At 58.6% G+C, this 12476-nt stretch overlaps 1 protein-coding gene across 1 annotated transcript; it reads right to left on the reverse strand.

Annotated features, from left to right (window-relative positions):
• Positions 1-304: 304 nt before the first annotated feature.
• Positions 305-11658, reverse strand: Alox12b (arachidonate 12-lipoxygenase, 12R type). Its single transcript, XM_021642465.2, has 15 exons — positions 11062-11658; positions 9983-10187; positions 6346-6427; positions 6141-6233; positions 5901-6023; positions 5554-5657; positions 5118-5290; positions 4742-4885; positions 3370-3573; positions 3109-3195; positions 2694-2863; positions 2196-2317; positions 1131-1231; positions 686-856; positions 305-549 (listed from the first exon to the last, which is right to left on the reverse strand). The coding sequence occupies exons 1-15, from the start codon at positions 11206-11208 to the stop codon at positions 370-372; spliced, it is 2106 nt and encodes a 701-aa protein (XP_021498140.1). The 5' UTR covers positions 11209-11658; the 3' UTR covers positions 305-369.
• Positions 11659-12476: the final 818 nt, after the last annotated feature.

Consider the following 12476-nt stretch of genomic DNA (forward strand, 5'->3'; position numbering starts at 1 on the left):
GACAGTAGCGGCTTTCTCACCTGCGCTGGCCTGGCGTTCGTGTGATGTCGGGTTTGAACGGCCCCTCCCCACCCTCGGCAGTGCCCGGACGTCTACCCGAACAAGCATTTCATGGTGGAGACCCCGCGGCAGGGGCAGCCTGGCCTGCACCTCTAGGACTGCGGCCTGGAAATGGAGGCTGGCGCCGCCCTGGGCCTACTTGGACGGCAGGAAACAGCGCGCATGGGTGGGTTCGCCCCCAGGCCACAGCCAGCTGCCCAGAACACCGCCCCACCCCACCCCACCCCGCTCTCAGCACCAGCGCAACGTTTGAAGTGATTTTATTGGAAAAGAGCAGGCAGTGTGTGGAGGGGCGGGGCGGAGGCGGGCCTAGATGGAAATGCTGTTCTCAATCAGCACGGGGTCCAGGTAGTAGTAGGGGAGGGCGAGGCACTTGTTCCGCTGGCGGATGTTGTGGGAGATCTGGCTGAGGTTCTGGCGGAAGGCCTCGATGCTCCTCCGGGGCGCCTCCTCCACAAAATGGATGTCCGGGAAGTGGCCGAGCGGCCGCTGCAGAGCAGACAAGCGGCGCTGGGAGAAGGCCGAGCCGCCCGCCGCCCTCAGGCCCCCCACCCCGCTTCCTGCTCTCTGTCCCCGACCCCCTCCGCCGCCCGGCCAGCCCTGCCGATGCTCGAAGCCCCCGCACCCTGTCGTCCGGCTCTCGGCAGAGGGTCCAGAGCACCAAGAGCACGATGCACGTCGTCTTCACGTCCGGCAAGGTGTCCATGAAGGTCTGCAGGGTAGACAGCCCCTTGCTCTGCATCGGCGGGTTCCGCATGGACGACGGGAAGTTGGGCATCCAAGAGGTATACTCCAGCTGGAGCGGAGAGGCAGGGGTGAGAAGACACCGAGTCCCACCAACCAAACCCGGGCGCCCCTCTCCGGCGGCTGGCTTGGACCCTGCCCTGGAGGCCCCGGTTCGGATCGGTGGCGCTGGTATCCCTGAGCGCCTGCGCCTGGGTGGCGCGAGAGGCCGGGCCGGGGTTGCAGGGCCCCCGAGCTTGGAGGCTGGACAAGCAGGGGCTGCGCCCGGGGCGGCGGGGAGTTGGCGGTTGGAGCCCCGCTGTTCGGGAGGACGGTGCGCACGGTACCTGGCCTGTGTTGACGGCGGCATGCCTGGCAGAGCAGGTGTACATGACCATCGTGACATACTCGATCAGCTCCGGGATAGTGCGCAGGCACGTGGGAAAGCCTGAGGGACCGGGACAGACCCGGCCGCGTTAGCCCGGCCCAGGCCCGGTGCCCAGCAGGGGGCGCCTCTGCGCCCAGCTCGGGACCGAGTTCTGTCATTTCCAGCCCCGAGCTCACTCCGCGTCCCCACAGCGCTCATCCTACCTAAGCCCCCGTCACGCCCCTCCTCCATACCAGCTCATCGGGAAGTCCTGCCCATCCGCCGGGCTCGTATTCTAACCCTAAGTCTGATCTTTCTGCAGTGAGCCCTCTGATAGCCAGGATAGCGCCACACCCCGCCGGAGTGCGCTGCCCTCCGCGCTCCAGCTGCGGATTCCCCCCACCTCCCGCCACCTCTGGTTTCTCCACAGGCAGCTACACCCCGCAGCCCAGTCTCCATGTGCCCCTCCGTCGGGAAAGGACCCGAGCTGGCCCCACTCCCACTCCCACCATGCATCCGCCACTCCAAGCTGGGTGAACTGCCTCCTTGGGCTCTTCCAGATCCCTCAGTCCTGCCTCAGGCTCCCCTAAACTGCTCTGGTTCTGTCGTCATGGAAATGCCCATTCACCAGCACACAAGCGCGCGCACGCGCACACACACACACACACACACACACACACACACACACACAGGAGATCCGCTCACCAAGCATTTGCCGAGGGCGCCCCTAAGCATTATGACCTCCTGATGCTTTCCCCTCCTCTCCTGGCGCCTGCCACCTCCACCCCTACCTAGCTCCTTTCTCACTGAAAACGCCACAACCTCGCTTCTAGGAAGAAGGCCTGGGGCTCCTCCAGGCGTCGGAAGAGACAAACTAGCACCGGAGCTCAGACTGGCCGCCAGGCTTCCCACCACCCCGCCCCCAGCTGCTGCCCGTCCTGTGAGGATCCTGGGACAGTGGCTGGGTTCAGCCCCAGGCCCCCCTGGGCTCCCGCCTACCCGAGCTCTCGCGCCGAGCCCCAGGCCCCCCTGGGCCCCCGCCTACCTGAGCTCTCGCGCCCCAGGAGGCACTCCTTGAATATCTCCTGCACCCAGCACTGCAGCTCCGGGTCGCTCTCCACAGCAGCGTCGTTTGGGTAGTAATAAGTGACGATCTCTGTCACGTACCTGTACGGGGGACGAGCCTCCCTTTAGAGTTTCTCCCATAGCCCCCGGGTCACGCCGGCTTCGGCTGGCTGCAGAGCCACCCAAGCCTGTCAGAGGCACGGTCTGTGGGGCAGGCGCCGAGTGTAAGGGACAAGGTCAGGAGGTACTCAGAGCAATTCTCAGAAGCACCTAGGGAGGCCCGCAAAACATCTGTCTCAGAGCCCCAGAGGGGCCTGTCCAGCAGAGGCAGACAAGAGGCCAAGGCAAGGATGATGAGGTCCATCAGGCCCAGAGGCAGAGGGATGGACAACCCCAAGCCGGGGTCCCTAAAAGTCCACACCCCTCCAACATCGCAGGCGTCTGTCCACCTGAGGACAGCCTGCTGCTGCCCCCTCACCTTTCCATCGCGTACCACACCGCCAAGCTATCATCTCGGAAATAGTACCCGGGCAGGTCCTGGACCCCACGCTCCACAAAGTCATTGGGGATGCAGAGGCTCTTGTAGGTGAGCTCAGACAGAGCCCGGACCATCACCTGTGCGAATCCCTCTAGGCCCAGGGACATGGCCTTGAGGGAGAAGAGAACCACATGAGCCTCCCTCTGAGCCTGCTCTCCAAATGCTGCATCCTCTCAGCCCCTCCAGGACGCACCCCGACCCAGCCCGCCCAAAGTCCCGGGTGCTGTACCCCACACGGCACCACTCAAGTACCACCCCCTCCCCCACCCCCAAGTTCTTGAGCAAGTGGGGGTTCTGCTCTGAGGTAACTGCAAAGGCCAAGGTGTCTTGTTGGAGTCCGGGGCAAGATTCTTACCCTGGCAGAGAGACCCCCCTTGTTGAGAAGGAGGGCCCTCCCAATGCTGTTGATCTGGACGTTGTACCGGGTGTGAGGAATGAGGAGCTGCTCGGGAAGGCAAGGAGAGCCACCGGTGAGGAGGGCTGAGACTGCGCCCCGGGACCTCGGCACCCCTCACTTTGGGAAGCCCTCTTTTGGGGTCCCCAGATCCACCCCGGGCTCACCGGACCCCCTCCCTGCCCACAGAGCTTTGAAGACCCCCTTCCCCCAAACCTGTACCTTGTAAAGGGGGTGGCACATGGGCAGGTTCCTCAGGAGGGCCAGGCAGAAGGCTTCCCCGATGAGGTGGCTCTCCAGCAGGTGTGCGATGGCCTCGTGGCTGTAGAATTCGGCGTAGCGCACCCACGTCTTCGCCAGCAGCCAGTCCCACTCGGAGTCATTCGGCAGGAAGATGGGGCAGTCAGGGCCAGGGGTCTGGCTGAGCTGGGGGGCAGGGAGGCCGTGAGAGAAGGAAGCAAAGCGTCCTGAACTCCAGGCCCTCCGTCTTTCGAGCTTCCCAGGGTCCTTCTTCCCTCCCGGCACTCGTTCTTGTTGCGCCCTGGGCCTGAAGTGTCTTCCTGGGCCTGTCTCTCTACCAGGCAGCTCTCTGAGTTCGAGGCCAGCCAGGTATACAGAACAAGTTCTAGAACAGATAGTGCTACACAGAGAAACCCTGTCAAGAAGGAGGAGGAGGAAGATGAGGACAATGAGGAGGAAGAAGAGGAGGAGGAAGAAAAAGACGCCTGCGATGTTGGAGGGGTGCGGCATCTCTGGCCGGCATGGTGGTACTCTGGAGGCAGAGGGAGCTCTGTGAGGTCCCAGGCAGCCTAATCTAAATAGTGAGTTCTAGTCCAGCCAGGACTAGACAGTGAGCTCCCGCTGAAGGAAGAGGAGGGGGAGGAAAGGACAGGGATGGGGAGGAGGAGAGATAGAAGAGGAGGAGAAGGAGAAAAGAATCAGGAGAAAAGGCAGCAGCAGGGGGAGGGTGCCGGCCTAGAAACTCCCTCCTCTGATAATCCACAATGTCCACAGCCAGCAGGTCAGGCCCTGTACAAGACCAAGGGTGCCCAGCCCCTGGGCTTGGGAGGGAGGGGAAGCTATCCTTGAACTCTGGCCTATAGTGCTGCACTTAGCAGCCAGCTCATCAGGGGTTGGCTGGCACCTCCAGAGGAGAGCCTTTTTCTAATTCACAAATACCCGTGTGAGGATCCATGAGCAAGGAACCCCTCAGTTGCCGGACTAGACTGCGAGGAGGCTGCTGAGCCCAACCCCTCAGTACTGCAGCAGAGGCTGAATGATGCCAACAAGCCAAGCTCCAACCCCCTGGCCCACACACATCTGGCCATCTCTGTGCACACATTCACGGCACCAAATCTAATGGCAACACGTAGATATGCACAGGTAAAGAGACGGGTTCTCAGCCCAGGCTCCGCGTGGCCGCGAGTGCGCGCAACAGGGCGTGTTCTCGGGCGCAGACACAGGTCGGACACAGGACTTTACACACGCACACATGCCGACGCGGACACGCACCTGCCCACGTGCAGGCACGGGGCTTACAGAGGGAACACCAGCGCGCCAGGCCCTCGAGGCAGCCCCCCGCCCCCCTCGGTACCTGGATGGCAATGGGCATCATGTTGCCCTCCGGGTTAAAGTAGAGCAGGCAGATGGGGGCGCAGTGGTGCTGCTGCTGCCCGTTGAGCTCCACGGTGGGGATGCCCTCCAGGATGCGGTAATCTGCCAGGTAGATGTTCCCCTTCTGGGGGGCACAGCGGGGAGCTTGCTCAGGGACGGCACCTGTGCCCCAGGAGGGCGCCGTGGCGGGGCGGGGGTGGGGAGGGGGGTGCAGGCGCGGGCGAGACGCACGCAGAGAGGCCGAGGCGGGGTGGGGGTGGGGAGGGGGATGCCGGCGTGGGCGAGACGCAGAGAGGCCGAGAGATGCCCGAGCGGAATGCAGGGAGAACGCCCAAGGTAGCCAGAGAGGGCCTCACCTCCAGCTCTGCTTGCAGGCATGTCCCCTCCTCCAGGAATGGGGCCACCATTTCATCCGTAACGGGGAATTTGTCCGGGATCTTCGTGCATCTTCGGATCAGGCCGGGGTTGAGGCCATTGAGGTACTGGTACCCGAAGAAGCAGTCCTCTCTCCAGTGCTCGGCCACGTACTCTGGGGACAGTGCAGGGGTACCACAGTGAGACCAGCCCTCTCGGGGGTCGGGGGTCTTAGCGGTGGGCATCGAGCTATCTTGAAATGGCCAGAGGGACACAGGATGATGATTTTCAAGAAGCCTCAGAAAGGATGTGCCTGCCGTTCCCAAATGACCCTTTAGTTGCTCCCACTAGAGCCCACTGACCCCCGGGGAGGGGGTGCCTCTTGCCCCCGGGACCACTTGGCTGCGTTGTGTTCTATCGGGATGGTCCAGCCCATACCAGAGACGACAGACTTGGTAGCAGGGAAGATATTCCTGATGTCCTTTAGTCTCTTCCAGGACCGCTTGCGATCCACCAGGCCGCGCAGCTTGAAGGCCAGAGCCCTGGAAGGTAGAATCGAGGAGCAGTGTCAAAGGGGCGCAGGGTACACAGGAAAAAGATGGGGTTCACCTACTCACTGGGGTCCCCCGGGACTCAAGATCCCATGTCTCAGGGTCTTTTTGTCTCTAGGTCTTCGAGGAGTATCAGGCTTTCTGCTCTGGTTTCCAGCTCCCCCAGCCTCTCAGACCTGAAGCCATCCTGAAGGAGGTTAGGTGGGGAGGGCAGCCTCACTCTTGCACACTCACATCGGCCCCAGGCGGTAGAAGAAGGAGGCCGTCTTGACGAAGGAGAAACGGAGATTCAGGTTTAAGAACCTGGTGGCCTTGATGTTGATGAGAATTGGGAAGCCCGGAATGTAACCATTCCACCTGTGGGAGAAGAGAAGGGCTGGAGCCTGGCACCGCTGTCCAGGGGGCAGGGTCGTGGGGGCCGGGGGGCAGGGTTGTGGGGGGGGGGGAGGGGGCAGGCCAGCCTCTGGTCCTTACTCAGGCCGGTTTCGGTTGCGGCACCGCCGGGCAGGAGGGTGATAGCTGGGGATGTCCACGTAGTTGGGGAGGCCAGGAACGAAGACCCGCCAGCTGGGGAGAGACCAAGCTCGTGGCCGACACCAGGCGCCATGCCAGGAAGGGCAGGGCCACCCAGGGCCACCCAACCCTGGACCTCCCCGGGCCCTTCCACCCTGCCACTCACTGGTAGAAGTCCTTCTTGGCTCTGATCTCTTCTTGTCTGTGTTCCAAAAGTATGGGGAGTGTGTCATCTGCTGCTGTCTTTCCTGCAGTGAGACGAGGCGGGGGGCGGGGGGGAGGCTCAAGCGCCGTCCCTCTCCCCTGCTGTACCCTCAATCCTCCACGAGACCCCTCTTCTAGACCCACTGAGACAGTGAGAGCCAGTAGCGTGGGCGAGTCCACGAAGACGGCGCTTTGTAGCACACCGCGTTTACAGCGATAATCTAAGGTGCACGAGAACAGCCTAACGAGACGGGTGAATCACCCTCTCCACCAACCCAGACCCCGGAAGTCTGCAGGAAGCAAGTTTGTTTCACGACAAACTCATTGGCTGGGTTCCGAATTCACCTGAAGCTACATGCAGGCTCTGTTTGTGTGTGACAGGATTTCTGTGTAGCACTGGGAATACCCTAGTGATAGAAATTTCGCATAACGTGCGTGTGTGTGTGTGTGTGTGTGTGTGACACATTTCTAGTCTATGAATCCAAAATTCTTCAACATCTAAAACTTCATGTATGGCTATATCTAAAACTTCCTCTATGCCAATAGAATACTATAAGCGGAAAATTCCACACCATGGCCTCATGCCACGGTTATGCTAAAATGTTGTATAAGCACTCTCAGCCTATGTGTAGAAGGTATACGTTAACGTAAAGAAATCTGATATTTAGACATGAGCCTTTTCCCCGAGTTAGCAAATATATGCAAATAATTTTTTAAAATCCAAAATACTTTTCTCCCAACCCTTTCAGATAAGAAATACCCAACCTGTAGATAGAAATATAAAGATTTTTTTAAATGTATGTGTCTGAGGCTGAAGAGATGGCGCAGAGGTTAAGGGCGCTTTCTCTTCCTGCAGAGGGCCCAGGTTTGGCCTCCGGCACCCATAGGATACCGTCTTCTGGCCTGTTTGGGCACCAGGCATGCTTGTCATGCATAGACATTATATGCAGGAAAACCAACCATAGTCATAAAACAAACATAAACAGATATTTCAAAAGGAAAGTAGGAGTCCCTATATCATACATATGGAGGTATATATACACACACAGGAGCACATACATGTATGCAGCTTCTAAAGAAAAATCTAAATTTCACAATACCTCTGGCCCTAGCAATTTCAACTAGACACTGTCCCGTCTTGTCCATTTTACAAGGGGGAAATGACATTACATGGGGAAAAGGCAGCTGAGCTCTGATCTGGTCCAAGGCAGCCCCTCCCCCCCAACATCAGTAACAGCCACGAGAGCTGAGCCTCTTTTTTTTTTTTTTTTTTTTTTTTTTGGTTCCCCTTAGGTGTTACATCACTGGATCCTCGCATCACTGAATGCAGTGGGCTCTGTTGTTCGCTCCTTTTACAAACGAAGGCGCCAACACTTAGAATACAGAAACGTGGCCTGACGTCTGGAAAATGAATGACTGAGACAGAGAGGAAATGGCAGCCATCTCCCTCCAGGCCGGCGCATGCCCATCAGGACAGCCCCGGCCCACCTTTGCTCTCAGGGCCCTCACCTTGCTGTACTCATCTGACTTCTGCATGCCTGGGGTCCTCCTGTTGCACTCTGGGAATGGTGCCCCCTGGAGTTGCGAAACCCAGATCCCCAACTTGGTTCCATCCCAGGGCGGGAGCCTCACTCCTTCGAGGGCCCAGCAGATGAGTCACGTCTCCCTGCCCTGGCGCTGCGTGGCAGCCACCCCACCCAAACCCATTCTTGCCTAGCCAGCTGGTGTCACCTGCCTGTCCCCTGCCCGTCCCCTTCCATGCCACACAGACCGATCACCACGGGGAGGTCCCCGGTGTCCCCCGTGTCTCTCACGATGACATCCTTACCCTCCCCTAGACCCGCCTCCTCAGCCTCAGCCTCTCCTTTTCCCTTGGCTCGGGCCCCACTCCCTCCTCCAAGGAGAATATTCTAGCACAGGGAAGTAAATGGGTAGTCTTTTACAGAGAGGGCGGGGCTCCAGACTCCAGCATCCTCGGCTGCTCCCCTTGCCACTTAGGGAGACACTCAAGTGTGGCCATGCCCACAGCCACACTTAGAAAGCTCTCAAGGGGCCAGGTGAAGGCTATGTGCAGCAAAGACATTCAGGTCCTTTCTTTCTCCCTTAGGAGCCACCACGCAGCCCCCCAAAAGCAAGGCAGCATTGCTATGCTACGGGTCTGTCATCCCCTCATCCAGGAGAAGCCCGGAAGCCTGCATGAATAGCAGTGTTTCCTGTGGAAGCAGGGCGCACCCTTGCGGGGCAGAGGAGGCCTTTGGGGTAGCAATGAACCCTGTGAGGAAATTAAGGTGTCTCACTGGGGTAGCAGAGTCCTTTGGAGCAGCATAATGGTTTGTGTGTGTGTGTGTGTGTGTGTGTGTGTGTGTGTGGTCAGCTAGGAAACCACTAAGACTATAGCTCAGTTGTAAAGTGCTCACCTGCCATGCATAAGGCCCTAAGTTCAAATCTCTAGTATCACAAAAGAAGGAAAATCGGCCCAATGGGATTGGTTGGTGGCACACGCCTTTAATCCTAGTCCTTAGGAGGCAGAGGCAGGCAGATCTCTGAGTTTGTGGCCAGCCTGGTCTACAAAGCAAGTTCTAGGACAGCAAAGGCTACACAGAAAAAAAACAAACTACCTATCTCAAAAGAGAGAGAGATATTGGTTGCATGGATGTGGGCCCTTTCTGCCAAGCCAGATGACGGAATTTGATCACCAAGATTCACCTGGAAGCTGAGTGGTAGCACACACCTTTTGTCCTAGCACTGGGGAGGCAGAAGCAAGCAGATCTCTTTGAATTCAAGGCCAGCCTGATCTACAAAGCAAGTCCAGGACAACCAGGGCTCTGCTACATAAAGAAGTCCTGTCTTGAAAAACAAAAACAAAACGAAACAAAGAAAAGTCACAGAGTAGAAAGAGCCAACTGCCACAAATTGTCCTTTGACTTCCACGGCCACACACACACAAAGAAAAAAGGCGTCAGTGTCGCATACAGGGCTTGGTGTGGCCTGGAAGCGCACGTCTTTAATCCCAGCACTCAGGAGGCAGAGGCAGGAGGATCTCTCTGCGAGCTCCAGGACGGCCAGGCGTATAGAGAGAGAGACCCTTTCTCAAACAAGCAAACAATAAATCCATAAGCAATGCCTCGGTGAGCTGGAGAGCTAAGAAACTAGCCTCTGAGTAGAACTCAGATCCTGCTGGAGCAATGGAGGGTCCTGCTGTAGAGACAGAGTCCTGCTCTAGAGAGCGGCAGAGGTCATTGTAGCACACCAGGCAGCCGATGGGAGTCAAGGGCGTGAAGCAGAGAGGAAGGGTGATCTGGGGGTTCTGTCCTCTGTACGATGCTGCCCGTGGTCCCCGGCCTCACAGGCTGAGCTTCCCCCAGGTCCCCGGCCTCACAGGCTTCCCCCAGGTCCCCGGCCTCACAGGCTTCCCCCAGGTCCCCGGCCTCACAGGCTGAGCTTCCTCCAGCGTGTGGCCCCACGCTGGGCCCAGAGCATCAGCAGTGACCGAGGCTGGCAGGAGAGCCCTGGATAGGATCCTGGAAGGACAATCTAGAGCAGCCGGGCTAGAGCGAGGTGACTCACTGCACCGGGCAGGGTACTTGGGGCCGGCTCACCTGTGGCCTCCCGGAGGGAGAGGGTCTCATAGCCGTCCATCCACTGGTAAGCTGGGAAGTGGTAGACCCGGCAGTTGGGGGCACAGATCTGCACGTAGTTGCAGTACCAGGGGTCCTTGGGCAGGAAGGAGTGGGGCTCCTTGTGCAGGCGGATGATGATGAGCTCCCCCAGGTCCTGAGAGCACTGCACGGTGTACTCATCCACCTGCGCAAAACACGGCGGCCGAGTGGTTGACCCGTGCCACCAGGCTCTCCCTTTACCTCGGCCCTGCTCACGTCAGCAGCACTCCTCTCCTGGACTGCCGTGCACAAGAGCAAGGGTAAAGAGAACTCTCTAACTTGGCTGCCCTCTGCTGGGCCCATCTACCCAAGGCAGGGAAGGAACCCCAGCCTTAGCTATCCTTCCCGATTCTAAGGTCATGCCCCCAGCCGCGGAGCCTGACCATGTAAAGAGAAGTCAAAGCCCAGGGCTTCCTAACATCCCACAGTCCTAGAGTTGGAACATGGGGTCCCTCCAGGCCCTTCTCCCCCTTCTCAAGGAAGATGTAAGAATTCAGAAGCGGCCACGCAGTTGGAGGAGGCTATTCAGGTCACAGAGGAGCAGATGTCTATCAAAATCACAAAGAGTGGCTTCCATCAGGTAGAAGCAGGTCCCCACTGGCCAGGCTGGTTGGATGCCATTTGTAGGCACAGGGCATCCAATGCAATGGAAGCCAGTTGTGATGCAACTCAGCTGAGAAAGAGTGAGTAAGAATGGGAGAGAGGTGATGGAAAGGGGTGAAAATGGACAGGACCTTAAGGAGTGGAAGAGAGCTGAGAGAAGAGGATGAGCTCAGAAAGCAGAGAGGGAAAAAGGGAGAGGAGGGGGAGAAGGTATCGGTTGGAAGGGATGAGAGAAGAGAGAGCTGAGAAGATGAATAGGTAAGAGGGAGAGATAGGAGCCCACAGCATCAAAGATGCTCCTGGTTCTTCACTCCCCTGGCCCAGCTCTGTCTGTGTCCAGCACCTCCCTCCATCCTGAGCCTCCATCCGTCCTGGGTGACACACACACACACACACACACACACACACACACTTACCGCCCCGGTGGCAAAGTCCCTCCCAAAGTGGTTCAACAGCTGCTTGTGGCTCTCTCCTTCGGTCCCCACGATGGTCAGTGAAATAGAGTCCAGTGTCCCCGAGAAGAAGTCAGTGCCCGTGGCCACCTTGACTTTGTAGGTGGCCATGGCCGCTCTTCAGGAGGCAAGAGAGGGCTCAGTCCCGCACACTACAGCTGGGACCACACGGTTAGAAACAGGGCAGGCAAGGAAAGCCAGGCAGGGAAGAGTTGACTGGGTCAGACCGGCGGTGGAGTCGTCAGCGGGACCCACCGTCGCTCGGATGCCTCTGGAGCCGGGAGCAGCTGCCGGGCAGTGAGCCGGGCAGGTGGGGCGAGGCCGGGCCACTGGCCGGGGAGCCGCAGTCTGCGTTTGAGCCCTCTTGGAGCCGATGGGGAGGAACCGCAGGCAGGGCTGGGTCTGCCCCTGAGAGGGCGGGGGAAAGATGCTGCGGCTGAAGCAGCCTTCAGGGTGTGGGAGCTGTCCGGGCTGCGCGAGGGCCCCAGGGAAGTTGGGGGAGGGGGCGGGGCAGGTCCTTCAGATCTTTATCAAACTAATAAGCTCCTTCCTCCCGGTCGCCCCCATTGGCTGCAGCGCCAGGCACCCGTGCTGAGCCTGACCAAAAGTCAAAAGTGACCTGCTTTGATGAGGCCTGAGGAGCGCTACAGACGTGCTGTCCAGAGTCCTGGAGAGGGGCTCCCACTTTTGCATTGGAACCCAGGATCTGCAGTACAGGAAGGATGCTGAAGCCAGGGACTAAAGACCGCGGGGGATTTGTGACGCCCTAGAGAGCTTCAGGGAGGAGAGAATTTGAAGCTGGAAGCGGGTATCTGTTGCTTCCTTTCCAGCCAGGATCTGCTTAAGAGAGACGGATGTTGAATACACTGTTAGAGGACAGACAAGCGAAAAGTCGAGGCAGGAGAAGTAATCCAAGGGGCTGGGATGCTGTCCAGCCGTTGGAGAACTTGCAGAGAATGCAGGAGACACCGGCTTCAATTCCCAAACCCCAGAAGGAAAACTTAGGCTCAATTCAGGCATGGCGGTGCACATCTCCAATTCCAGCTCCTTGGGATGCTGAGACAGGAGCCTCAAAAGCCCGAGCCACACTCAGGGAGAGTGCCATCTTAATAAATAAGGGAGCTACGTTGTTTTTAAAGTTCTTAAAGTGGCTGTGCAGCACCTTGGTGCCAGGTGCCTGCAGAGGCTGTAGGTGGCATTAGAGCTCCTGGACTGGAGTTATAGAAGGCTGAGTCACCATGCGGGCACTGGCACTCCAACCCCAGTCCTCCGGAAGAGCAGCTTTAGCTGCTAGGTCATGCTGACAGATGAAGATATTTTGTAGATGAATGCCCTAGAGATGATGCGGAGTGAAAGATGCCATACATTCAGACCCGAAA

This window comes from Meriones unguiculatus, chromosome 11 (assembly GCF_030254825.1).
Source record: "Meriones unguiculatus strain TT.TT164.6M chromosome 11, Bangor_MerUng_6.1, whole genome shotgun sequence".
In the NCBI taxonomy this organism is placed as follows: domain Eukaryota; kingdom Metazoa; phylum Chordata; class Mammalia; order Rodentia; family Muridae; genus Meriones; species Meriones unguiculatus.